Here is a 27976-nt window from a genome sequence, read left to right as displayed (position 1 = left end):
ATATACACGACCGGAAACGGGGACGGAGGGCGGGACGTAAACGCTACACGGGGCATGGAAACCTGTCAAAAAGTACATGGTGATAAAAGTTATTGAGCGGTTAACTACTCACGTGGCTGGGCAGGGCAGGCAGCCAATGGGGAGGAAGCCATGGTCCGGCATGATGTGTTCCACCCTGCTCCAGGCGGGCTCTGGTGCACCAAACCCCCAGAGTAGGGAGGCTCGCTTTTACTAGGGCAGCTGGGCAGCTTCAATGACTGGGCTCTGCCTCGTACACATCAGTCTCATCCTGTGCAAGAGTGTCTGTAGGCTGGCGCGGGCTGGACGGTGTTTCTTGCAGGCATTGAGGATGAGCATGGTCTGCGAAGCCAGGCACCTGACGGAGGACTTGCTGTCCTGCTGCAAGCCTTTCAGGACTAAGATTGAAAGGAAGGAAATGGAGATCAGAGCCATGGGGCTCTGGAAAGCCCTGGCAGACCAAGCCAGCGCTGTACCTCTCGGCCCGCGACAAGGAGGCAGCAGGCTGGGAGGCGGGAGGCAGGGGACTAACAGGAACAACCACCAACCCTCACTAAACATCCCCGCTGCCCTCCACAGCTGGGGGAGCCCCCAGACACAGGCAAGAAGTCACAATGAACCCCATTCACTCACTATTTCTAGGACTGCCCCACCTCTGCAGTATCTGATGGCCTCATCCCTGCCTGTATTTATGCTCCCCCTTTCCCCCAGTGCACAGATGGGCACTTAAGCCCAGAGAGGGGAGATTCACAAAGGGGGCTTGGGCATTGTTAGGCTACGCCTAACTTCCGGTGCCCTGCTGCCCTCCAGGAAATGCTGAGGAGGGAGCTCAGCCATTCTCTAGCTCTGGTTGGGGCCCAGCTGTGAACCTGCTCTGGGAGTGAGGAGCCTGAGCTATGTCACCCCCCCTCCCCCTTTTCCCCAACAAATGTGGAGGAGACGCTGCTCTGCCCTGCGCTGGCCCAGGGGTCCGGGCACGCAGCAGGGAGGTAGATGACCGGACGTCACCTCAGTCTCCTTTGGAGCAGTGGCTTGACACCAGGCACCCCACCTGGAGGTGACTGCAACAAACCCTGGGCTAGTGAGTGCAAGGGGGGGAGGCAGGACCCCACCTTTGCTGTGTTGGGGGTGGGGGGCAATCGTCTGCAAAGGCCAGCCAGCTCAGGCCCAGTTTGGGGATTTGCCAGGCCACAGCTCTGAGGTCAGGGCTAAGTGCCTGGGCACATGCCAACCAGCAGACACCACAGGGTGAGGGGGAAGCTGATCAGGGGTTTGGGGATCTACATTTTACAACCCTTTGTGGCTCTCGCCCAAGATCACATTGCTGGCTTTGGAGATTGAACCCAGCCCACGGCCCTGGGCCATTCGTCCCTCTAGCGCTCAGTGCTCAAAGCGGGTACCACTCACCGTTGAAGATGGCATCCAACTTCTCCTGGCTCTTCTGGTCCAGCTGCCGGGCAGTGAGCCCTACACACACAAACAGCTCATCACATCCCTGCGTCCCCAGCGAGGGTGTCAAAGTGTCTGTCACCCTCCAAGCAGCGGGGCTTTCCCCTGCCCCTCGCTGACCAGGACGGACTCCTGAGTCCCCAGGGGAAAGGGCGAGTCCCCAGGGATGGCTGTGGGGCTGGTTGCCAAAGGAGAGCAGAGCGCCTTGAGGTTCCACTACCAAGAGCCCATGGTGGGGTGAGCGTGGGGGGGATGGGGACTGCATGGGGAGCAGTGGGGTTAGAGGGGGCCCATCAGCCGATCAGGGCAGTTTGGGGTGAGCTTGCTCCTGCGGGTTTCTGACACCCCTGAGCCTTCATTCGGCAATCAGGAGCCCTGGGGTTACTTCTCTCTGCCAGCAGGGACTGAGGAGAGCCTGAAACTGGATCCAGCCCCCTGCTTAAGGGACCCCTCTGCTCTGTGGTTACCTAGAAACCTGATGGCCGCTTCTCTAATGGGAGCCTGTGGGTTTTCCAGAAAGGCCATGGTCTGGCAGAGGAAGGTTTCTGCCCTCCTCTTGTAGCACGCCACCTAGGAGCCAGAACAAGGGAGCACAAGGTTATTAAAGGCCTTTCCATCCTGCAGGCCAGGTTCCAGGTCTTTGGAGTGTCCTGCTTTCAGCCCTCTTTCCTGTGCCGGGGGGATCACGCAGAGGGACTACAGCCAGGGCCAGGTGTGGTCCCGGGGCTGGGGCTCGGTGTGGGCACGGAGCCGGGCAATGGAGGGCTCCCTCACCAGGCAGTCACAGCCTCGCCAAAGCTCCTTTTTCTGGAGGAGGGCACCGAGCTGGCTCCACCTTAGGAATTCCACAGCACGGCTGAGGGCGTCCCAACACACCTGCAAAACAAGAGGGGCCGGGGCGAGCCGACAACGGTTATGGGAGCTGGAAGCCAGGGCCGTCCCTCGGCATACGTGCCTGCGTAGGGCACCATGAAATTTGGGGCACCAAATTGCCCCAAATTTCATGGTGCCACTAGGCGGTTGCATGCTGCACATGCATCAGCCCTAGCCCCAGTGACCCGCCCTATATCTCGGCCAGCCCCGCCGCGGGCTGCGCCCACTACAAAGGGCAGGGCCGTCCCTGGGGGGGGCCCAGACAACTCCCTCCGCCCGGCCTCTTCCCCTTCCCCCCTGCTCCGTCCCCAGCCCGCCCCCATTCCACCTCTTCTCCGCAAGCCTCTTCCCCCAGCGACCCCACACTCACCGGCACTGGCAGGAAGCAGAGCAACCGGTCCCAGCCCGCTCTCCTCCAAAAGGATTGCCCCCCGCGCTCACCGGCGGTGGGAAGCGAAGTGCCACAGCTGGGAGCTGGCAGAGTAGAGCGGGCTGGGGCCAGGCTGCTCCGCTTCCCGCTGCTGTCAGTGAGTGTGTGTGTGGGAGGGATCCCTTTCCCCAAACCCCCTCCCTCGAGCGACATGGCTGGATGCGGGGCGAGGGAAGCAGAGCGGGCTACTCCCAGCTCTCCGCTAATCCCCCAGGCCACTAAGTGGCCCCACACAGCTCCTGCCTCCCAGACCCTGGTGGAGGGGAGGAGGAGGCTTGGGACCCCACACAGCCCCACTGCGGGGGGGCTGGATAGGGCACCCGAATGGCTAGGGACGGCCTGGCTGAAAGCCACTAGCCTAGTTACCGGAGGCCGTGTGTGCGGAACGGTTCCCGGCCCGCGGCTGCTCGCGGAAGGGCGGTGGTGTTGCTAAGGCAATGGCTGGAGACCTGACTCAATTCCCAGCTCTTTCTGCAGGAACTCAGGCAAGTTGCTTAGGCCCAGGGCTACAAAGGGATTTAGGTGCCTAATGCCCATGGGCATTCAATACTTCTGAGGCGCTAGGCCTCACGCTGTGCCTTAGTTCCCCACCTCATGGGGGGTAGGAGGGTGAATTCATTACTGCCGGGGGCATTTGGCTCCCAAGTGATGGGGGCCATGAGAGCGAGCGTGTGCATAGGCACCTGGGGCGGGGCGGGGGGGGGGGGGGGCTTGGGCATGTCATGGCTAGTAAGAGCTGTCCAGGCTGCTTGGCCAAGGGCACACTGGGTCTTGGGCACCTTGCGGAGGCTGGGTAGCTCTGCTCCTGGTAGGGGCCATGGCCGGGGTTGTGCTCTTCCCACCAGCACAGCCAGGGGAATGTGCGGAGGCCAGTGGCTGTAGGAGTGTTGAGCTGACCCCTCCGCCCACCCATTCTCTCAGCCTGGCTGCAGCGGGGGAGTGTTGGGCTCAGAGGAGGCAGGGAAGACTCGGCAGTTGGGTGGGGCGCCATGGTCATGGTGCTACTGGACTCAACGTTCAAGTGATTTTGAGCACCTGATTGTCACAGCACTGAGCACCTGTCCTCTGCCGGCCAAACCCTTGAAAGGGGGGTGTCACATGTTGGCCCCCCCAACAAATTCCTGGTCACTCTGTAACGATCTCAGCTGCAGGCTCCAGCTCGTGGCCTCACCTGGGACACATTGGGACGCTCATCATGCAGCAGGAGGAGCAGCGGGACCAGGCTGCGGAGGACGTGCTCCTTCATCTTCCTCCTGCTGGGCCCCCTTACAAGCTCCAGCAGGTGTTTAAAGAGGGTGATGGAGAGCACCCGGAGTTTGCTGGACTCCTGCAAGAGAGGACGTGGGGAGGAGACGCTGTGACGGTCGTGCTCACTCAGCGGGGTGAGCGCTCACTGTGTCAGAGATGTCTGCCCTGCGGGGGGTATTGCTAACTCACCCCCAGTCATACAGGCACAGCTGGGGCCAGAGTCTCATGGGCATAGCGCCACAGAAGGCAATAGAGATGCAGGTTTCCACCAGCTGAGGGGCTGGCCTGGTATCTTCTTGGCCAGAGAACCTGTTCTGTTCCCCCCGGGCCCCACAGGGTTTTGGTTTAAAGGCTCACGCCAGGGCGAGATCCTGCATCTTCGGTCTGGGCTGCCCTGTCCCTTCGGTCAGCTGGGGATCCAGGAGACCCTGGGAAGAGCTTTAGCTGGGCCTGTGCCACTACTAAATAAAGAGCGGCCGGGTCCCAGCAGAGTTCGGGAGGGCTGAGGGTAGGATTTAGCGTTGTGAGAGCTGGGGAGGTGGGTGGTCCCTCCAGGAGCCCCCACTGGGACGTTACCCCTGGAAGGCAGTAATGGATGGGTCCCTTTCTCCCACCCACTTTGATCTTGCCGTGCAGTGGGGAACTGAACATCAGTCTCGTGAACACGCTGGCGGGGGCTACTTTTTTTGTGGTTACAAAAGGCCTGGGGAGAACTAGCCCCTCCTTTGATGCTGCCCTGCCATGAGAACGAAGGGGAGAGGAAAGGGCGGTAGCTGCAGAACCTACAAACGGAGCCGTTTCCTTATGGAGCTGACAGGCCAGCTGTGGGATTCCTGGCCAGGGAGGGGAGGGGCAGGATTTTCACCAGGGTACCATCACTTGTTACCCTGGAAGCCAGGAAGAGCATTGCGGCACCCTGTGCTGCAGAGGCCCCCTCGCTGCATGCAGGCTCAGGAATGCATGTTCTTCCCTCAAGGGGAGCCTCGTCCCCAGGCTGCCCTGATCCTTGTCAGCAGTCCTGCAGGACACCAGGGTTCCCACCCTTACTGCCATATGCTCTGATGGAGAATGGGGTAGCAGAGGAAGGCGGGAATGGGGTCACGTCATTTACGACAATCCTTTTTCTGGCTCGGGCCATAGCATAGGTCCCGCTAGCCCACCCGCCAGCCCCCATTCACACGTCTGTGGCTTGAAGGGTCTCCCGTGGGCCCCCAGGCCTTACATCGTGAAAGAACGGCAGGAGTTTCTCAGCCACTTGCACAGCCACGGGGCTGGCGCTCTGCCTGTCCATGCCGGTGAGGATGTCTTTCAGCACGGTGATGGCATTGGAGATGACGTCCCTGTCTGCCTCGTGTAGCTGCTCCACGAAGTCTGGCAGCAGATGCTGGAGTTTCCCCACCTGTGTGAAACGAGGAGCTGCTTTACGAAACACCCTCCGGTGACCCAACAAGCCATTTCCAAAACAACGTCTGCCTCCCCTGGAGACAGATGCACGGGAAGTAGGAGTGCAGGGGGTGCCTGGCCTTTGTCTCTTGTTCTGCAGAGCAGGGCCTGGCTACTGCGGGGTGCGTCTCTGGGTGTGTGCAGCACCTGGCACAGCTGGGCCTGATTGTGTCTGGGGTCTCTGGGATCCAAAGAACCCTAGCACTAGAGTAGCAGCAGAGCTGCGGACTCTAGACCCCCAGGGAATGCTGGCGACACCAGTGATCCGGGACGCCCGGACAGAGCCATTTTGCTTCAATTAGGAACCAGTTTTTCCTACGAATCCCCTTTTTAAGCCTCGTACGTTTTAACTGTTGATAATGGAGCAGCTGGTGTAAGATTCAATTCATAAAGAATTAAAGAGGATAATTTCATTAATGCAAATCAACATGGGTGTATGGAAAATATTTCCCGCCAAGATCATTGCTATCTGTTTTTCGATGAGATGACAAGTTTGGTAGTTAAAGGAAAGAGCATTGGCATAGTGTATACAGACTTCTGTAAGGCGCTTGAGTTGGCCCCGCACGGCAGTTTGATCGGAAACCTAGAACGATACAAAAGTAACGTGGCCCACAACAGTTGGATTATCAACTGGCTGATAGGTCTCAAAATGTAATTGTAAGCTGGGAATCAGCATTACACTGGTGTATTTCCAGTGTGGTCCCCGCAGGGCCTGGGGCTTGGCCCTATGCCATTTCACATTTTGATCAATGACCTGGAAGAAAACATAAAATCATCACTGATAAAGTTTGCAGATGACACAAGAATTGGGTGAGTGGTAAATAATGAAGAGGACAAGTCACTGACACAGAGCGATCTGAATCGCTTGGTAAACTGGGGGGGGCAAGCAAACAGTACGTGTTTTCATATGGCTCATTGTAAATGAATACATCTAGGAACAGGATGGGGGACTCTGTCCTGGGAAGCAGAGACTCTGAAAAGGACTTGGGAGTGCTGGTGGAGAATCAGCTGAACAGGAGCTCCCAGTGTGGCGCTGTGGCCAAAAGAGCTCATGTGATCCTGGGATAAATAACAGAAGAATCTGGAGTGGGAGTATTTGGCACTGGTGTGACCAACTGCTGGGATCCACGGTCCAGTTCCGGTGCCCACAATGCAAGACCAATGTTGATAAATTGCAGAGGGTTCAGAGAAGAGTCCTGAGAATGATTAAAGGATTAAAAACCATGTCTTATCGTGAGAGACTCAAGAAGCTCGATCTATTCAGCTTAACAAAGAGAAGGTTGAGGAGTGCCTTGATTACTGCCTATAGGTATCTCCCTGGGGAACAAATATTTAGTATAGTCAAGAAAGTCACACTAGGCATTCATCATTCCTGTCCCTGGAAGACCACATTGGTTGAACAGCTGCCTTACCTCCTTTTCACTTTATCCAAGAATAATGGGTCACTACAAAAAGTAATTTGCCCTCTGCTGATACTCACACCTTCTTGTCAACTGTTGGAAATGGGCCACCTTGATTGCATTGGCTTCATTAGCACGACAAAAGTAATTTTTCCCTCCCTCGGTATTCACCCCTTCTTGTCAACTGTTGAGAATAGGCCACTTCCACCTTAATTGAATTGGCTTGTTACTACTGATCCCCCACTTGGTAAGGCAACTCCCATCCTTTCATGTGCTATATATATATATCTATTCTGCTTACTGTATTTTTCACTCCATGCATCTGATGAAGTGGGTTTTAGCCCACGAAAGCTTATGCCCAAATAAATTTGTTAGTCTCTAAGGTGCAACAAGGACCCCTCGTTGTTTTTGCTGATACAGACTAACACGGCTACCACTCTGAAACCTATCGAGTATCCGGTTCTCTTTGTCAGCAATGGAGAACTGCTTCAGCCCAATTGGCATATCGCCTTGTCACGGAGTTCTCGGGCGATACTCTGGAACTGCTCCCTACGAAGCCAGGCAGGACTCTGGGGAAGTCTCCTTTCTGTGAGCAGACTGTCTTCAGGACACACAGCTCACACAACTTCCACCTTCCTGGGTCTGACCTCGGAGCATTCAGCATCCTCTGCCCCTCCATGCTCTTCCCACAGCAAGTCCGCTCAGGCGGGCTCCTGGGGAAGCCAGAGGGTCCTGCCCCCCAATTCCACAGTCAGACGTGACTCTCAGCCAGCCAGTAAAACAGAGGTTTATTAGACGACAGGAACATGGTCTAAAACAGAGCTTGTAGGTAGAGAACAGGACCCCTCAGCCGGGTCCATTTTGGGGGGCAGTAAGCCAGACAACCACGTCTGCACTTCACTCCATGTCCCCAGCCAGCCCCAAACTCTCTCCAGCCCCTCCCCCTCTGGGCTTTGTCCCTTTCCCGGGCCAGGAGGTCACCTGATTCCTTTGTTCTCCAACCCTTTAGCTCTCACCTTGCAGGGGGGAAGGGCCCAGGCCATCAGTTGCCAGGAAACAGGGTGTTGGCCATTCTCTGTGACCAGACCCCTGCACACACCTGCCCTCTAGGGCTCTGCAATGATCATACACCCTTATCCCACCCCCTAGATACTTAAGAACTGCCTAGGGGAAACTGGGGCACCCCCACAATATTCAGAGGAAACATTAAGAACAGTCCCGCTTTATCACACGCCTCTCTCCCTTAGTAGCAACACCATCACCGGGGTTTCTATACTTTGACGAGGTGCTGCAGAATAATGGGGCGTTCATATTATTGATCCAACTTGTCAGAAATTAGTTGTCATTCCTTTTCACAAGCTTCATGTTTTCAGCCAGTGTGCTGGTCCTGAGCTTCAGGTTTTTCGCTGCGCGGTTGGCTTGGAATGACTTTGTGCCAGGTTTTTCTCTCACGGTTTCCAGCATGTGGATGGTACGGTGTGTCAGTTTATCTGCAGATGCCAACAAAGTATCTCAATGCTGAAGCAATTCAGAGAGACGACAGCTCAAACAACGTGTCATACGTTATGTCAAGATCCATCAAGAATTCAGGGGACTGACTTCTTTTCAGCAGCCCAACAAACATAGACCTCTCTTTGTTGTCTCTTTGTGTGTCATGAGATGCAGCCTGAAGGGGAAGGCCCAATGACTGCGGTTATGCCAGACAGCAAATACAGTGCAATATGAACTTGACATCCCCAATCTTTCTCAGCTGCTCAGCCACTTAGTTCTGTCTTGGTTTTAGGTGAGCGGCTGTAAAGCGTATACAGTTTGTCAAAGATTTCCAAGTGATTTACAGCTCTTACTTCACTTAACTTTTCAGCAGCTGCCAAATCCAACCTGTGGTTCAAACATGACCTCGCTAGACCATTTGGGTACTTCTTCACAATACAGCTCGCTACGCCAGAGTTCTTGCCAAGCATAACACCAGAACCATCACTCGCAAATGCTACAAGAGTCATTGTGATCGGAATTCTATTTCTTGAGGCATTTCAGCCCACAATCTACAGTGCCTGAAGCCGCCGAATGTGGAAGTGCAATCAGATCAAGAAACATGAAGTGAGGATCATCATCTTCAAAGTGTCACATTTTAAATAGATTCTAATTGTCGATTCATTGCTCAGAGTAGTTGATTCATCAATAGACATGGCAATCTTTCCGTCTCTCTCCGGCATCTGAGCACACATTCGACGTTTGCAATGCTTTCGGTGCATTGCAGACGAGAGAGGGTCTAGCATGTCTGTAGCACTGAATGATGAGCCTTTTTGGGGGAGGGATAGCTCAGTGGTTTGAGCATTGGCCTGCTAAACCCAGGGTTGTGAGTTCAATCCTTGAGGAGGCCATTTAGGGATCTGGGGCAAAAATTGGGGATTGGTCCTGCTTTGAGCAGGGGGTTGGACTAGATACCTCCTGAGGTCCCTTCCAACCCTGATATTCTATGATTCTATGACTGATACCAACATCTACACCATGTAGTATCTGGAATTCAGTTCAATCGGGGTGATCAGCGTAGGGTTTGCTACGTTTAGCAATGTAATATGCCATTTGCTTTACCTGCACCGTTGTGTCAAGTTCTGGTTTTGTCATGTTTACCACCACTTCAACTTCAAAAGTTGTGGTTTCTGCTTCTTTCGAAAGCTGTAAAGCTAATGCAGAGGCAGCTGAATCTTTCTCTTCCTTTATCTTCATGGGCAGAGATGTTAATTTGGACTTTCAGCTAGGTCCATAAGGAGAAACAGAAAACTACCACCACCCGACTGCTATGGAGAGACCTTGGTGAAACTTTGCTACAGATAAGGCATCCAAGCTTACTATCATGGCAGGACAACCAAGGATAAGCCCTCTTCTTCAGCATCCACTAACCAGACTTCATGCCAGCTGGTCTTTGGCTGTTGAAGGGTAACCTTCACAGTTTGCTTTCACTGCAATAGCCACCTCAGTGAACTCCATTCCAGGAAGAGCTCTGTTTTTGTGTTTGTGTCTGCAGTCGATGCACGGCTGCTGCTGTCTTGGTCAGCGTCTTTAGCCTTCCCAAAGAAGTAGTTAGGAATAGAAGAATTCCTAATTCTCTTTTCACTGCATCAGAGGGCTGCTGGCTGTAACAGTCAGTTGTGCCGGAGATGTGAATCCTGTGATTTAGCTTAGCTACTGTGTACGTTCTGGATCGACTACAACATTGTTGTCTGGTGTTGTTTAACATCTTTATTAATTACTTGGATGTAGATAGAGAGAGCAGAGTGGTCAAGTTTGCAGATGACACAAAGCGAGGAGGAGTTGCCAATACTTTGAAGGAAAGAGCTAAAATTCAGAGGGATCATGGTAAATTGGAAGACTGGGCTATAGACAACAAAATGAACTTCACCAAAGACAAATGTGAGGCGCTACATTTAGAGAAGAAAAAACAAATGCACAGATACAGAATGGGGGATAACCGGCTTGGCAGCAGCACTGCTGAGAAGGATCTGGGAGCTGCGGTGGATCACAGCCTCCGCATGAGTCAGCAAAGCGATGCTGTTGCAAAAAAGCAAATGCAATTTTAGGTTGCATTAACAGAGGTATAGCTTGCAAGTCATGGGAGGTGATAGTACCACTCTACTCAGTGCTGGTTAGGCCTCAGCTGCAATACGGTGTCCAGTTTTGGTCACCAATGTCTAGAAAGGATGTGGAGAAACTGTAATGGATCCAGAGGCGAGTGACATAGATGATCAGAGGGATGGAACACAAGCCATACGAGCAAAGGTTGAAGGAACTGGCTATGTTTAGTTTGGAAAAGAGGAGATTAAGGGGGGACGTGCTAATGGTCTTCAGATACTTGGAAGGCTGCCCAAAAAAAGATGGTAAAAAGTTGTTCTCTCTTGCCACAGAGGGCAGGACAAGAGGGGATGGGTTCAAACGACAGCACGGCAGATTTAGATTAAATCTCAGGAAAACCTTCCTAACTGTAAGAAGAGTAGGACAATGGGACAGACGACTAGGGAGCTTGTGGAAGCTCCTTTGCTGGAGGTTTATAGAAGGAGGCTGGAGCCACCTATCTGGGCTGGGATAGACACAACAAATCCTGCATCTTGGCAGGGGGCTGGACGAGCTGACCTTGCGATCCCTTCTCACCCTGCGGTTCTATGAGAGGTGTCCCAGAGCACCAGGAGAGGGTTTCGGCGTGTTCTGGCTCGACTATAGCGCTGGCTTGAGTCACACTCTCTCTCTTCGGCCCAATGGCGATACCCGGTGGGAGACTGAGAGACACCCTCAGGCCATGGTGGGGACACACGGCGCTCCTTCCCTTGCTGCAGGGGCTGGAACTTACGGCCAAGGGGGCGACGCCAGCCTCTTGCTGAGAGACATCGTGATGCTGGCGCAGCGGCCGTTCCTGCAGCCTGTCGAGCAGCTCCCGTAGGACCTTTCCTGCGGTCTTGGGGTGGGATGTCAGCACCCTCCACATCTCCACAGCAACGCTGCAAAGGGAGAGAGCCGATTTCACCTGGCCAGAGCCCTGCCAGCCTCCAGCACCCACCGCCACCCGCACCCTGCTGGGTCTCCTGCCCCCGGCCGGCCCTTTGTTGCCCTCCTGCTGCAGCAAGGGCCCCCACTGCCTGGCGCAGGCTGCATGGGGGCCGGGTCTGAGTGTCAGCCCCGGAGGAGGCCGAGGGCTGCCATATGGGGTTTTGCAGGCTGGCCTGTCTCCACGGCATGTCAGCCTGCAAAACCCTCCAGAACAAGCAGCAGCTCTGCAGGGAGCAGGAGGTCTCCGGATGGTTCTGCACGCCCCTGTCCCTGGCAGCGGGACCAGTCCGGGGGACCCGGAGCACAAGCGTCAGCAGCCCCAGCCCCGTACCTGTCACATGACAGCGAGCAGCCCAGCAGGGTTGTGACCACCTCCTCGCTGTCCTGGTCGCCCAGCACGACAAGGGCCTTGAGCAGCTGCTGCTGGGCCAGCGGCTCGCTGATGGAGTCCAGGTTGTGGTACACGCTCCTCACAGCCTCCGACACCTGGAAGAGAAACGGGGAGATGGGGGCTTTGGCTTCCTCGCGCTGCTGTTCATCTGGGGTGCCAGGGACCTGCCGCACCTGAGAGCCATCTGCCCTCCCACATCCTCTTCTCCAGCTCCAGGCCTAGAACACAGGGCCAATTCCCGGCCTATCGATTCACAGACTGCAAGGCCACAAGCGACCATGGAGATCACCTAGACTGACCCCCCGCATTGCACAGGACCTGCCCCCCAGTAATGCCGAGCGCCCAGAGACAGAGTCTCCCACGGATGGGCTCCCCCAGCAGGCTGTTCTCACTGCAGCTCTTACCCTCTCCAAGCTTGGGCTGGGGACCCACAGGATCACATGCAGCATGTGCCTGGCCGCCACCGAGTCATGGACGCTGGTGTCTCTCATGCCCTCAATAGCAGTGAGGAGGAAGTCCATGCGCTCGGATGGGTTGAAGTACTTCCCAAACATCTGAAACAAACCTGCCAGTGAAACCCCTTTTGCTGCCCAGGGCGGTTCCAGTCGGACCGAGCAGCCAGGACTGGCCCAGCCAGGAGTGCAGGCAAAGCCCGCTCTGCCGGGACAGGGCTGGGTTACTGCACCTGGGACGCACAGCACCCAGCCAGCAATCAGGAGCTGTCGTGCATGGCACAGGCCAGCGTGGCAGTGCACGGGGGCACAATACTGCACAGCACGGATACACTCTCAGGTGCTCAGCAGGGGCTGGCAATGGTGCGTGGACGCAATGATGCCTTGGAGAGCATTAATCTCTGGGGAAGCTCCCCCCACACCTGACAAGGAGCTGGGATCAGGTTTGGATGAGACCCAGTGCATCTTGGGATGTGGCATGGAGGGAGGCATATTGGCCCGCAATAGTAGAAGCCTTGCCAGCAGATTGAGGGAAGTGATTATTCCCCTCTATTCGGCACTGGTGAGGTCACATCTGGCCCCCCACAAGAGAAAGGATGTGGACAAATCGGAGAGAGTCCAGCAGAGGGTAACGAAAATGATTAGGGGGCTGAAGCACATGAATTATGAGGAGAGACTGAGGGAAGTGGGCTTATTTAGTCTGCAGAAGAGAAGAGAAGAGTGAGGGGGGATTTGATAGCAGCCTTCAACTACCTGCGGGGGGTGGGGGGGGGGGCGTTCCAAAGAGGCTGGAGTTCGGCTGTTCTCAGTGGTGGCAGATGACAGAACAAGGAGCAATGGTCTCAAGTTGCAGTGAGGGAGATGTAGGTTGGATATTAGGAAACACTATTTCACTAGGAGGGTAAGAAGCACTGGAATGGCTTACCTAGAGAGGTGGGGAATCTCCAACCTTTGAGAGTTTTAAGGTCAGGCTTGACAAAGCCCTAGCTAGGATGATTTAGTTGGGGTTGGTCCTGCTTTGAGAAGGGGGTTGGACTAGATACCTCCTGAGGTCTATGATTCTATGAGATGGAGTGGGCCATAGGCAGGCTCCGGCCCAGCTGGATGGGGTCAGTCACACGCCTGGGTCTGTCCTTTCTCCCTGACTCCTAGGGTCTTAATTTCTCTCTCCTGATAACTCTGGGCACAACAATCGCAGGAAGCATTGACGGTAGTTACCATGGCGATATTGCTGGTGTTGGTGAACCAGGTGACCCAGAAGGTGTTCTCCGCTCGCCACTCCCTGAGGACCTGCAGATACTCTGCACTCTGGTTTGCCAGCATCGTGCCTGAACCAGGGAGGGGAAACAGACAGCAGGCAATATAAATCAGAGGTTAGCTTTGGAAACGGGAGTTTTGCAAGGAAGTTTAGAGACAAGTACATCTAAGAACCATACCGTAAATTCAGGCCAATAACCTTCCCCCTCCCCGCCCCAGAAAACTAAACAAACTAACCCCCCTGGAAGAGTAAAAATAAACCAGGCAGAAGTGCAGCAGCAGTGTGAGGTTCTCCAGTTGATTGCACTGAACGCAGCATGTAGGATTACCAGCCCTGTGGGCAGGTAGCGCATGTGGGCATTTGGTCCCAGGAGCTACTGGCCCTCGGAGACCAGGAGGCCAGAGGATCTGAACTGGTGGAGCCAAGGGAGACAGCGAGTTACATAGAGGAGACTTTTAGGAATGCAGTAGAGTGGTCCCACCCCCAGTCTGACAGCCTCTGTGCTGCTGAGGAGGGTGAAAGTTTCTGGGAAGGAGAACATTGAGCTGGAGCAGAGGGAGACGATCCCATAGTTGGGACCCCCCTTGCAGATGAAGTCAGGATATCCTCTCACACTGAGGCTGCCCCTCCTGAGGCAGGAACACCAGTTACAAAGAAAAGCCAGGTAATAGTAACGGGGGATTCAATCAATAGACATGTAAGCAGTTGGGTTTGTGATGAGTGGGAGAACGGCATGGTAAATTGCCTGCCTGGTGCAAAGGTTGCAGCTCTCATGAGACATCCAAACAAACTTATGTGCAGTGCTGTGGTATGTAAGCTAATGTTTAAATCAGCCTCTGTACGAGATAGCGAATGTGACAGTGAATTTTATAAAAGTCTCCAGATCTGATCCCTGGTAAGCCTGACTTCAGCACCAGGCAAATTGTTGAAACGATAGGAAAGAACAGAATCATCAGACACATAGGTGAACACAGTTTGTTGGGGCAGAGTCAACATGGCTTTTGTAAAGGGAAATCATGCCTCACCAATCAACTAGAATTCTTTGAAGGGGGTTAACAAGAATGTGGAGAAGGGTGATACAGTGGATATAGTGTACTTGGACTTTCAGAAAGCCTTTGACAGGGTCCCTCACCAAAGGCTCTTAACCAAAGTAAGCTGTCACGGGATAAGAGGGAAGGTTCTCTCATGGGTCAGTGGTTAAAAGATAGGAAGCAAACAACAGGACTAAATGGTCAGTTTTCACAGTGGAGAGGGGTAAAGAGCGGGGCACCCCAAGGATCTGTGTTGACATCAGTGTAGTTCAACATAGTCATCAATGATCCAGAAAAAGGGGTAACCAGTGAGGTAGCAAAATTTGCAGATGATACAAAATGACTCAAGATAGTTCAATCCAAAGCAGAGTGTGAAGAGCTACAAAGGGACCTCACAAAACTGGGGGACTGGGCAACAAAATGGCAGATGAAATTCAATATTGATAAATGCAAACTGGAAACCATAATCCCAACTATACATACACAATTATGGGGTTTAAATTACCACTCAAGAAAGAGATTTTGGAGTCATCGTAAAGAGTTCTCTGAAAACATCCACTCACCGTGCAGTGGCAGTTAAAAAAGCCAAACAGAAGGTTGGGAACCATAGGAAAGGGATAGATAATAAACCAGAAAAATGTCAGAATGCCTCGATACAAATCCAATGTGCGCGCCCACACCTAGAATACCGCATGCAGTTCTGGTCGCCCCATCTCAAAACAGATATACCAGAATTGTAAAAGGTGCAGAGAAGGGCGACAAAAATGATTAGGGGTATGGAAGAGCTTCCATATGAGGAAAGATTAAAAAGACTGGGGGCAAGTCTACACTTAAACCACTCTATCGCCATAGCTGGACCGGCGCTGTAGCGTTGAAGAGAAGATGGTCCTCTGCCAACAAGCTCTTAATCCACCTCCCGGAGAGGCGCTAGCTATGTCAGTGGGAGGGGTGCTTCTGCCAACAGGGGTGTGGATTTTTCACAGCCCTGAGCAATGGAGTGATAACAATATAGGTCTACAGTGTAGACCTAGGACCATTTAGTTCAGAAAAGAGCTGACTAAGGGGGGAGATGACAGAGGTCTATAAAATCATGTCTGGTGTGGAGAAAGTGAATAGGGAAGTGTTATTTACCCCTGCACAGAACACGGGAACTAGGGGTCACTTTCTGAAATTAATAGGCAGCAAGTTAAAAGCAGAGAAAAGAAGATATCTCTGCACACAATGCACAGGCAACCTGTGGAAATTGTTGCCGTGGGATGTTGTGAAGCCTAAAAGTATAATTGGGTTCAAGATAATCAGGGCATGCAACCCCAGACTCTGCATGTCCCTAAACCTCAGACTACCAGAAGCTGGGACAGGATGTGAGGGGATGGATCACTCAAAATTTCCCTTTTCAGTACATTCTCTCTGAAGCATGAGGCACTGGCCGTTATCAGAAGACACAATACTGGGCTAGATGAACTGATCTGAGTCAGTATGTCCATTCTTATGTGAGTTATGAAGAGTAGAATATGGACAAGAGAAGCTAAAGACATCAGGGGAAAGTCCATGGCTTGAAGGACTATGGATACTAAGGAGGTTTTTTTAAAAAAGTGTATTAGGAACAAAAGAAATCCGAGCAATGGTGTAGGCTCATTACTAGATGGAGACTGTTTAAAAGGATGCAGAAAAGGAAGAAGTGTTCACTAAATATGTTTCCCATGTTTGGAAACCCCATGTCAATGTGTTTAGGAAGGACAAGGGTCTCCAGTGCTCTTACATTTTTGCCGCAGCATGAAGGCGTAGAGGTGGTGAAGTCCCTCCATAGCCAATCGGCAGATCTCCTGCTCCTGCTCAGCACTGCACAGAGTGAGACAGCCCACCAGCTGGCCCAGGACTCTGAACTCCTCCACTCCCTGACGGAGAGAGGGAGCAAGGAGAGTCACTCGCCCCTGCAGGCCCAGCGCAGCGTGTCCCCCTGGTATTGCACTAGCAACGGGCTAGAACCGGGGGAGGCAGAGCCCAGTGCAGAGAGACTGGGGACAATGAGAGCAGGAGGAGCCATGGGGCCCATCACCAGGGACTGAGGGAAGCTCAGCAGGGACGGGAAGTCTGGGTAGCAAAGTCAGCAAACGTTGCCCTCGAGTGAGGACCTGGGTAAGGAATGAACCAACGTCCAGTCTCCATCTCAAGGGCAAGCTCCTAATCCCAGCCCCTTCTCCCATCCCCCTCCCTCCACTGACCTCAGGTCCAGAAGCGTGAGGTCACCTTGGACTCCTCTTCTCTGCATTCCGCCTCTCTCACTCCATCCTGGAGCTCCCCACAACCCCCACTTTCTGCGCCGCACCCAGCCTGCCGGCTCTCTCCTGCCGGCTCTCTCCTGCAGCCTGTCCTCTAGCCTCCCCCTCCTGCCAGACCTTCCCTTGCCCCTCCTGCAGCCCCTGCACTCGCTCCCTGCTCTTCCCCACGTCGCACCAAGCCCCTTGCCCTCCTCTCCTGGGGTCTGCACAGCCTCCCCTGACCCACTCCCCATTGCTCTGGCTTCTTTGGCCCCTCCCATCCCTTTCACTGTGTCCCCTCCCACCTCCCTCCTTCTCTTCTGCTGCCCCAGCCTCTGGGGGCATATCATCCAAGTGCCCCCCTCCAGCTGCCGGAGGGGAGGCCCTGCCACAGGGGGGATGGAGCAGCTGGAGCAGCTCAATGGCCCTGAGCACCCAGAGCAGGGGGTCTTCATCTGGCAGCCTGGCAGGAGCTGATGCCAAAGCATCCCAGGGGCAACTGACAAAGGGAGTGGACAGACACCTGGGTTCAGAGGGTGCTCTCAGGGCGATCCTGTGTAAATCCGCTGACCGTGCGGAGCAGACTTTGGTCCTAGGGGAACAGCAGGGAGAGTCCTTGGAGATAGAATGATGGGGCTCCACCCAAGGCCCACTGGAGTCAGAGGACAGACCCGTCCACATCAGGCCTCATTAGATTGGACCCTACCGAGGATCTTGCTGAATCACTATTCCAGGCCCGGGTTTTCCCTGCCAGGGAGCGCTGCACCGCGAGGCTGCTCAATGCAGTTAGGAGACGGCCAGAGTCACAGGCTGCTCACCTTGAATTTGTGTTGACCAGAGATGAATTTGGTCAGCCAGGTGATTCTTCCCATTGCCCTCAGCCGCACATGCACCTCCTTGGATGCGGTCCAGGGGAGCAGGACCTGAGAGAAACAGATTGGGACAAATTGTGAAGGAGAAGGACCAAAAAATAGCACAAGCACATAGAGTGAAAATCAGAAAGGCTAAGGCAAAAATGAGTTCGAACTGGCAAGGGACATAAAAGGCAATCAGAAGCAGCTCTGTAAATGCATTAGGAGCAAGAGAAAGACAAAGGAAAGTGTGGGGCCACTACTCAGCAGGGAAGCAGAGCAAATAATGGATGATACAGACAAAGCCAAGGTGTTTAATGCCTTTTTTGCTTCAGTTTTCACTAAAAAGGTTAATGGCGACTAGATGATGACCACAATATTAACAACAAGGGGGAAGGAATACAGGCCAGACTAGGGAGAGAACAGATAAAAGACAATTTAGGTCAGTTAGATGTATTCAAGTTGGCAGAGCCTCATGATATTCACATGAGATGGAGCTAGACAAAGCAATCTCTGAACCTTTAGGAGGGCTGAGGTCCCAGAGGACTGGAGAAGGGCAGCCACAGAGCCTATCTTCAGAAAGGGGAACAAGGAGGCCCCAAGGAATTATCCACCTGTCAGCCTATCTTTGGTACCCAGAAAGATTATTGAACAAATTATTAAAGAGTTTGTAAGAACCTAGAGGAGATAATAGGGTGATAAGGAATAGCACCATGGATTTGTCCACAACAAACCATGCCAAACAAATCTAACTTCCTTCTTTGACCGGGTTACTTGCCTAGTGGATGGAGGGAGGCAGTATATGATGATGTATATGAAGTTTCGTAAGGCTTTTGACACAGTTCCACAAGACATTCTCATAAGCAAACTAAGCCAATATGCTCCAGATGAGACTACTCTAAAGTGGAAAAAGAAAAGGAGTACTTGTGGCACCTTAGCACAACTGATGATAAGGCAATCCTCAAAGAGGAGTTATCACTGACTCTCTGGCAAACTGGGAGGGTGTCTGAAGTGGGGTCCCCCAGGGGTGTGCCTGGGTCCAGTACTGGTCAATATTTTCATGAAGAACTTGGTTAACAGAGAGGAGAGTATGCTTGTCAAGTTGGTGGATGACACCAAGCTGGGGAGAGTTACAAGCACTTTGGAGGACAGATTAGAATTCAGAATCAGCTTGCCAAATTGGAGAGTTGGTCTGAAGTCAACAAGATGAAATTCAGTCAAAACAAATGTGACGTAACGCACTTAGGAAGGAAAAACCCAATGCATAAAAAGAAAGTGGGGGATAACCGGCTAGGTGGCAGGACTGCAGAAAAGGATCTGGGGGTTATTGTGAATCTCACACTGAATAGGAATCAAGAGTGTGATGCTGTTGTGAAAGAGGGAAATGTCATTCTGAGGTGTATTAGCTTGGAGCACTGTGTCCAGTTCTTGGCACCCCGCTTGAAGAAAGATGTGAACAAACTGGGGCCCGTCCAGAGGACAGCGACAAAAATGATCAGCAGTTTAGAAAACCTGACCTATGAAGAAAGGGTGAACGACTTGGGCATGTTTCGTCTTGAGAAGACAGAGGGGGCACCTCCTAACACTCTTCCAATACATTAAGGGCAGTTTTACAGAGGATGGTGACGAATTGTTCTCCACGTCCCCTGAAGGTAGGACAAGAAGTAGTGGGCTTAATCTACAGCAAGGGAGATTGAGGTTAAATATTCGGAAAAAGTCTAAGGGTGGCTAAGCACTGGAACAGGTGATCTAGGGAAGTGGTGGACTGCCCATCATGGACGTTTTAAAAAAACAGGCTGAACAAACACTCCTCAGGGACGGTCGAGGAATGCTTGGCCCTGCCTCAGTGCAGGGGGTGGAGTAGATGACCTCTTGAGATCCCTTGCAGCCCTGCACTTCTGTGATTCCCTCTTCCCAAGCTCTGGGATCGAGAAGACCAAATATCTGCTGAGGACATTTCCCTCTTTTTGGAGAACAAACCACCCACAGAAACGACTTCCTGTGGCCCCAGAACTAGAACGTTGGGGGAATCTAGCTCTGGGCTCTGGCCAGTATTGGTGGGGCCCATGGTGAACACAAATGAATCCCAGGCTCAGATGAGGCTCAGTGGAGAACACGGCAGATCCCTCCCTCCTCCACCCCCACGCCATGCAAACGTTTTTCAGATATAGCGGGGGCAGTTGGTCCTCCAACCCAAGAACCTTTGTATAGAACGTACTCTGACGAGCAGAAGGCACGGGGGTGTCCCATGCTTGGGATTAAATGAAGCCTTGATCCCAGAGCCCCACCCCAGCTACAGGACTCGTCCCCTTCCTGCCCCCATGCCTCCACACCTCCACGATGTTTTGCAGCACCACAAGGTTCGGCTTCTCGTCCTCACACACCAAGGCCTTCAGCAGCTCATCCATGGTGTTCAGAGTCTGCGTGCAGAGCAGAGGAGAAACCACAGCAAGTGGCGTTACCCAGCCAGGTGACAAACCAATGCCCTGGTGTGTGACACGCCCCAGGCCATGGCAGCCCCTGCTATTCCAGCTCACCCACTCACTTGTACCCGCAGGGGACCTACTGCAAACTCCTCCTGGCAGCAGGACCCCACCCGCTTTTGCTGTCCCCAGGGAGGCCACTGCACACAGTCTAATGCATTAGAAGAGTCAGGAAGGACTCTGCATTTGAGGGGGAGGGGAGATTTCCAGCCAAGCTTCACTTCCCCTCGCCTTTGTGCATCTCAAGCAGCCGATCGATCTCAGGCCTGTGCCCCCAGCCATGCACTGGGGATGAATGTGCTTGTGAAGGGAGTGTCTGTTCCCCACTAATTGCCAGTGCCTGTGAAGGATAAATGCCTACTACTGCTACCCTATGAGGGAGTTACTCCTTTATCTGCGGCGGTGGGGCTTATGCTTTGGTACTGCAGGTCCTGAGCTGAAGCGCTGCCAAGGAGCTGTGATCATTACACTCTTCTGCCAGCGCCAGGTAACCCAGGGGGCAGGGACACGAGCAACTTGCAGGATTCCCCCTCGGTTTGGGGCGGCTCCTCATGGCTAGTTTGGGGCTTACGTTGTTGTATAGAGCAGCCTCCAGGCCCTGGTTGGTCTCTGCTGGAGGCAGGGAGAAGACGCTGGAGAAGCAGACGGTGAGCAGGCTGGATAGCTCCATTCCCCGCAGCAGTGGCTTCACTTTGCTAAGAGAAGAGACACGCGCGGATTGGAGGGCTGAGGCGAGACTGATGCACTGATGTTGGCCTCAGGCTCCCAGGACTTGATGGGCAGGCTTCTGGGAAGCTGAGAGCAGGGCGCCAGCGGCACTGAGAGAGAGCCCCCCCCCGGCGCAGGCTGTGCCACGTGCCAGGGCTCAGCCTGCCCAGCCTCTGAGCCACAGGGAGTCGCTGAGCTGCCGGTGGGATGCAGCTGGCACAGCTGGCGGCGACTCCGGTGGCTCCGCTCCGGCAGTGCCCAACTGCCCCTCTCCCCCCGGAGCCATCGCCTGCGGGTCCCAGAGGGGACCGGTCCAACCCCCTCGCTCCCTCCCCCACATCTTCACACGGCCACTTGGAGAGGTCGCCAGGCACCGAAGGATCCTCCACCACCAACCCACGGGTGCCACGTGCCCGGGGGAATCGGAAGACGGGGGAGGAGCAGAGGGGGCAATGCCCTGGAGAACTGGCCATGCCAAGAGGCTGGCGTGTCTGGCTGCACACAGCACTAGCTGGGGCTGGGCGGGCAGGCCGGGTACCTCAGCTCCATGACGGCGAGCATCGCTTGCTGACGCACCCCGCTGGTCAGGGAGTCGACGGACTCAAGATCAATCAGCTCCTGGGGAGACAATGTGGGGAAGTGCCAGCCGGGCTCCGAGCTCCCGTAAGGCTCCGACTGGGGAGCAAAGCACAGGGCCTGCAACACGTGGCCTCGGCAGACAGGTCGTCCTACTGTGGCCTTGACGGTGTGCAGGGCTTCAGCTGGGGAGCGCAGTGCAGGGCCTGTGGTCAGTGCCCCAGCATCACGCACCAGTGCACTGCAAAGGCTCCATCAGCATTAGCACCCAGGGACTCCACCTGAGATCAGGCTCCTTGTGCCAGGTGCTGCACACAGACGGTGAGAGCCAGTCCCTGCCCCAGAGAACTCACGAGCTAACTGGACGAGACAAGGCATGGGAGGGAAACTGAGGCACAGAGGGGGAAGTGATTTGCCCAAAGGTCTCACTGAGGAACTGAGCCCCAGCCCACTGGACCACCCACCAGCACACGCTGTCCCACGTTCAGGGAAGGGAGATAAACTCCGGAAAGCTTTCTGCAGCGCCGCAGAGCAAAGACTTTCCAAATCTACGGAGCAGACTTGTTGCTAGTTCCCTAGTGGGCACTGACTGCGGAGTGTTGGGGCTCTGTGCAGGGAGACTGGTGTATACAGAGCGACCTGGTGACTTGGGAAGCTGGGTGCAAGGGAACAATCTACGTTTCAATGCAGTGACATGTTCAGGAACAAAGAACGCAGGCCACACTCACAGCATGGGAGGCTCTAACCTGGGAAGCGGTGACTCTGGAAAAGACTTGGCAGTCATGGTAATCAGCTGCACAGGAGCGCCCAGTGCGAGGCTGGGGCCCAAAGGGCTTATGCCATCCTGGGCCTTACAAACAGGGCAATCTCCAGTTGTTAGAGAGGTTATTTTCCCTCTGTGTTTGGCACTGGTGCGACCTCTGCTGGGATCCTCTGTCCAGGTCTGGTGCCCACAATTCAAGGAGAATGTTGATCAATTGGAGAGGGGTCAGAGAAGAGCCACAAGAGTGACTGAAGGACTGGGAAACATGCCTTATAGTGAGAGACTCCAGAAATCAATCAGTTCGGCTTCACAAAGAGAAGGTTACAGGGTGCCTTGATGACAGTCTGTAAGTACCGACACAGGGAGCAAATGCTTGATAATGGGCTCTTCAGTCTAACAGACAAACGTCCAACACGATCCAGCGATTGGCAGTTGAAGGTAGACAAATCTGCAGAGCTCTCCGGGCCAATCACTAAACCCGCCAAGTAACATAGCCCGAGTGTGTGTTTTACTCACCTTTATCTTCTTCACAAGGAGGGCTTTCCCGAGAAAAGCTGCCAGGTTTCTCTCTGGGTGCCTCGTGAGGACGGCCCTGCTGATGGTGATGACACAATCCAAGAATTCAAGTTTCTTGGCCTCCTCCTATGCCCCGCAGAGATTAGACAAAAACAGGAAGGTTAGCGTGGAAAGGAGCTGCCAGTGGGAGAGATGTCAGAAAGCTTCCCCCCAGCACTGCTCAGGCTTTGATATGCCGAATGCCAGAAGGCCATTCATCTCCCAACAGGAGTGACTATGTGGGGAGGCCAGGGCAGCTCTGTGTGAAACCTGACCAGAGAGGAAGCAGATCTCACGGGGTAGGTGTCCAAAGAGGAACTGCAACATGGGGGCTAAGCAGCCAGACAGTCTTACTGGGGAGCTTGAGAGAGTGGGAGGAACATCTGGGTGTGGCACCCTGACACCCCAATATTCGCCACGGTCATATAATTAGGATATGTTTGGTACCAAGTATGTCTTGTAAGGTATCAGTCTAAAAGTCTTTATCTGCTAGACATTACTGTCTCATTGGATTGCATGTGCTATCGTTGTATGTGACGTTCTGAAGTTCAGCTGTGTATGTGTTCCTGAAAAACACTGTGAGGTTCAAAACAGCCTTTCAGGTAGAACAGCAGAAAAGCCAAACACTGGCTCCTGGAGGAAATGCACAAGCATTAGGGCTACCCCAGGAACTGTGTGCAATAGAAACCTCCCCGAGATAACGCGACACAGCGGGACCTGTTGGACCCAGGTCACAGCAAAAGAGTTTTCCAGCAGGTGGGAAGAGAAGATAAAAGGGGAACAAGGACATCGTGGGGGCGGGGGGGACGGGACCTCAGACTCCCTGCAATAAGATACCTGGAAACACCTGAGGGACAAAGATTGAACCATGAGAAGTGATGGTCCCAGGCTAGAGAGAGATTCCTAGCCTGTGCAAGAAAACCTGGGAAATCCAAGCTGCAAAACCAAGGCAGCTTCTGCCTTAAGAATCTGCCAACCTGTTTATCACTCGGGGAGAATTTGCGAATGTATATCCTGTCTATCTGGTGTGTAAAGCTTCGTTTGTGTGTTTTCTTTATTTACTAGGGTAATCTGCTTTGTTCTGTTTGCTATCTCTTATAACCCCTTAAAATCTACCTCTTGTAGTTAATCATCTTATTTCTTGTTTATACCACAGCCCATTTTGCAGTATAAATTAGTAACTGGGAGGAGGGGCAAAGAGTTGTTCATACCTCTCTCGACATCGAGGGAGGGGGCGCATGTCATAAAACCTTTGGGTCTGTACTCCAAAGGAGGTGGGCACCAGAGTACTGGGAGAAGGCCCTTCAGCTGAGTCTTCCCAGAGCTGATCTCAGTGTCTGTGTCTTTCTGCAGCTGGGTGTGGCCCTGCCTGTGTGTATGGCTGGAAGAGGCTTGTGAGCCGAACCCAACAAGACAAGGTAACGGGGGCCCAGGCTGGCAGAACAGGCGGGCTCAGTGATAAGCCAGTACATCAGGTGGCACCTCAAAGGGGGGCAACCCATCACACTGGAGACTGGCCAAATCCAGTGGACACAAGTGGGCAAGGGGCATGGTGGGTGCCTTTTGTAACTCAAGAAAGGATGTTTTTAAGATGCTCTAGTTTAAACAGGAATTATCTGGGGGCAGGTCTCTGGCCTGTGTTATACAGGAGGTCACAATGGTCCCGTCTGGCCTTAGAATCCATGCCTCATCCGGAGAAGGACGGATGGTGCATGTGGACAGGGCAGTAGCTGACAGATCAGAGGAGGGCTCTTGGTACCTGTTCATTGCCCTTGAGAAAGGCGTTGATGTACTCTAGGGTCTCTTTCTCCTGCGAATCTGGCCCCATAAAACAGGAGGCATTCCCAGGTGATGGTGAATCTGATCAAAGACAGAGCAGTGGTAATACCTGGGGCTGCCAAGCTGCAGGCTGGGTGACAGAGATTTTAGCAGAAACCCTTGCCCCCCGCTCCCACCCCAGCAGGGTAGCAGCCCCGATGCACAACAGGGTCTGGCACAGCCATCCCTGGTTTCCCCAACTCTTTGCTGCTCAGCCCAGCAAAGATCCAGTCAGAGCCCTGGTTCCCAGCGGCCACCCCACTTCCCCGCCGCACCCAGCATGCAGGCTGAGCCTGGGGATTTGGGGAGCGCCACACCTGGAAGGAGGCATGATGTCAGGCTATGAGTGGTGTCCCCGCTCTCCGGGCCATTGCTGGAGGGGGCAGAGGGACTGGCAGTGAATCGGTCTGCTCCGCACTGCGGGAGAGGGAGGAGCTACCCAGTCTGCGGGGGATACGGGGACCCAGGGCCTGCCCGTTCTGCTTCCTCTGACTGCCTCTCCTGCCATCGACAGCCACCGGGTGTAACCTGGGCAGGCCCTGGGCTCCCATCATCAACCCCCCCACCCAAATGCCCTGTGCTGTGCCATGCGTCACCCCCCTGCAAAGGAGCCAGCAGATGGGGCTGCAACATCAGGGGGCATCTCATGCTTTAGCCAGCACCCTGCAATCCTAGGCTTAACAACCCACTGTGCACAGAGCACCCCCTTCCACTGGTGGAAAACATCTTCCGATCCTGCAGTGTGACGGATCAATGTGGGCAATTCAGTCAGTTTCCACCTGATGCTTCTGCTGCCACCCCGAATGCCCCGATCAGCTGTAGGGGCTGCAGCTGCTGCCAGCAGGAGGGGCCATTCCCCCCTGCCTGGGTTTTCCTGTCTCTCCGTCTCATGGCAGCCCAGAGTTGTACAAAGGTGATGGAGTCTTCTCCCGCCACTGACACCCTGGTCTTGCAACCCCAACCCCCAGAGGGGCCAAGACCCACCGCAATGCAGGGCCATGGCCCCTGCCATTTTTGCAGCCCCCTCCGCCCACCCAGGAGGCACCCACTCACCAGCATGGAAGGGCTGAGGCACACACAGCTCCTGCTGCTGCTGTGGGCTCTTCCGCGGACTCTTCCTTCGAGGAGGTCTCGTCTCCTCCCAGGCACGGATGGGCTTCAAGGGGACCTTGCGGACTTCCTCAGCCATCCTGCAAGAAGCCAGGACAAGGCATTGCTTGTGAGGGATGAGAGACGACTGCCCCGTTCAGCATCAGAGCCAGTCCACGTATTGCTATTCCACCAGCGCCTACAGCTGCCAGCAGGGAAACAAGCCAATGGATGTGCTCAAAGTCACCCAGGCAGTCAGCAGTACAGGCAGGATTAGAACCCAGGTCTCTGGACTCCCAGGCGCATCCCGCAGGCCAAATGGCCTCCCCCGGGTCACTCCCGCCTCTCCTTCTGCTGGTTCACAAACTGCCCAGCAGACAGGCTGCATCCAACCACTCAGGATTCATCCTGCCCAGGGAAATTACCCTGATCCCTTCCCCCAGGAATATTGGGGCCGTGGCAGGTCCCAGGTGGGGGAGGGAAGCGGGGTGGGGTGCGGGGGGCGGGCTGGTGAGCAGCAGGAGTTGCTCTGACACCACCGTGAAGGGGAAGGAGCAGTAGGCGGGAGAGCGGCAGGCAGGCAGGCTGTGCCGGGGCAGAGCTTTGTGGCTGTTTCGCAGCTCGTCTCTCCAAGGCCTGTGTGGCAGCAGCTGCTGCAGAGAATCCCAGGCCTGATTCCCCTCACGCTGGGTCTCCTGAATGGCCCCTGCCCTGGGGGGCTCCATTCCTCACCCAGTGTCTCCTGCTGACTCTCCAGCAGCTGCACGGCAGGTGTCCGAAGGCACCTCTAGTCCTCTCCAGAGCTCAGGGGGACTGTCCTGCCATCGGACTGTCCTGGTGAATGGAACAATGGCTCCGGGCAGCCGGAGAATGCCTGTTCCCCCGGCAACCTCAGTGCCATTCCCTCTGGAAGTGATGGTGTCAGCAAAGGTGCTGGAGGTGGTCAGGCCTCGAGGTTGGAGCTGGACTCAGGAGGCCGGGGCGTGGGTGGAGCGAGGCTGGAGCGAGAGCAGGGCTGGAGCAGGACGAGGGGCAGGGCCACCAGCTACCTCCTGGTCTGGGCACTTACCTGGCCCCACCATGCCAGTGGCTGAGCACACGGGTGTTGTGGTATTTAGGCTCTCAACCCCCCCGCAGAGCAGGGACCTGTTCTCCCTAGTTAGCTGAGGCCCGGGGCGGCGGGGACTCACCTGATCTCACGCAGAAGACTTACAGAGGAGCGGGGAACTGAACACAGCTCTCCTGGGTCCCAGCCCAATGCCTCATCTAACAACCTGTCCCACCTTCCCGTGCCGTGCCACCAGCCCTGCCAAACCCTCCTCCTTGTCTCCGTCCCCTCCGGGCTCGACTGGTGCGACCCCTTCTGTCGAGCCGCCCCAGACTCCCTCCTCTGCGCATGCTGCTGCCCACTTCCTCACTGGCACCAGGCTAGACGGCCGGCACCGGGGCACTTGGCAGACATGCGCCGCCCAGCCAGGAGCTCGGGGAAGGCTCGGTGTGGTTGGCGATGCAATGGAAAAGCAGAGGTGGGCAATAGAAGATTCTCCTACCTGGAGTCAGGAGTGGGCAGAAGCCTGCGCGTAAATGGGCCGCCCACTTTCTGCTGCCGGTGGCGGAGCTGGAACTGCTGGCTCAGCGTTCCCCAGCGGCACCTGCCAGCTCTCGCTCTGCCAGAGCCAAGCCTGGCAGTGAGGGGATGAGGCTGTGCCAGCCAGCAGGGGCGTGTCACAATGGGCAGGCGAGCCAGCAGGGGCGTGTCACAATGGCAGGTGAGTCACAGACCAGCCAATGTGTGACTCCCCAGCCATGGGATGCCCCAGCCCAGACTTGCTCTGGCCTCGCCGGGGCTTTAGAGCCTGTCCTTCCCCACAGGGGTCATGGGACGGACCTTTCGCTCCCCACAGTCACAGACGTTAGGCCGGAAGGGACCTCTGGGCTCCTCTCGTCCCAGCTCCTGCAGACCCCAGGACAGAGCCCCTCCCTGCGTCCATGCTATTGGAGCCAGTGGGTCTCTGGATCGCAGAGTGGGAGAATCACTTCCATCCCGGCTCCTCCTTCTCGTGACAGTGCAGAACGGGGATTCATGAACTCTCCCCACCCCCAGCTCCCAGCCCACATGGCAGGCTCTTTCCACTTTCCCAAGCTGCTGGGTGCTTTGGTCATGGGGTGTAAAATGGTCCCATCTCTGCTTCCTCTCCCACTGCTGCAATGATGCAGAAGCTCCTTTAATAGCAGCACCCTCCCACCCCCCCACGCCCAACTGAGTCCCGGGTCTTGCTAACGCTCAATGCCATGACAGCCCCAGGAGATGATTGCTGCGGCGTGTGACGAAGTGGGACTGTT

The 27976-nt window shown here is 54.7% G+C and overlaps 1 protein-coding gene across 1 annotated transcript; it reads right to left on the bottom strand.

Annotated features, from left to right (window-relative positions):
• Positions 1 to 231: 231 nt before the first annotated feature.
• Positions 232 to 25733, bottom strand: LOC142069910 (maestro heat-like repeat-containing protein family member 7). Its single transcript, XM_075122670.1, has 18 exons — positions 25598 to 25733; positions 24486 to 24586; positions 22688 to 22813; positions 21371 to 21450; positions 20696 to 20819; positions 19975 to 20061; positions 17609 to 17713; positions 16292 to 16427; positions 13462 to 13571; positions 12196 to 12345; positions 11732 to 11886; positions 11204 to 11351; positions 5241 to 5417; positions 3942 to 4097; positions 2242 to 2343; positions 1935 to 2037; positions 1426 to 1485; positions 232 to 416 (listed from the first exon to the last, which is right to left on the bottom strand). Exons 1-18 carry the CDS (start codon positions 25731 to 25733, stop codon positions 232 to 234), a joined length of 2241 nt encoding a protein of 746 aa, XP_074978771.1.
• Between the last annotated feature and the right edge of the window lie 2243 nt (positions 25734 to 27976).

This window comes from Caretta caretta, chromosome 23, assembly GCF_965140235.1.
Source record: "Caretta caretta isolate rCarCar2 chromosome 23, rCarCar1.hap1, whole genome shotgun sequence".
In the NCBI taxonomy this organism is placed as follows: Eukaryota; Metazoa; Chordata; order Testudines; family Cheloniidae; genus Caretta; species Caretta caretta.
The sequence above is the reverse complement of the archived record's forward strand: the minus strand, read 5'-3'. Positions and strand labels throughout refer to the sequence as shown.

Bases quoted from the DNA above. Each gene is read 5' to 3' on its own strand.
- LOC142069910 (XM_075122670.1), bottom strand. From the start codon at position 25,733: ATGGCTGAGGAAGTCCGCAAGGTCCCCTTGAAGCCCATCCGTGCCTGG. The intron at 13,572-16,291 runs GTAAGAGCACTG...TCCCTGGTTCAG, and splicing joins CTTCATGCTGCGGCAAAAAT to GCACGATGCTGGCAAACCAG. The intron at 1,486-1,934 runs GTAACCACAGAG...TTGTGTGTGTAG, and splicing joins AGCGGCCATCAGGTTTCTAG to GGCTCACTGCCCGGCAGCTG.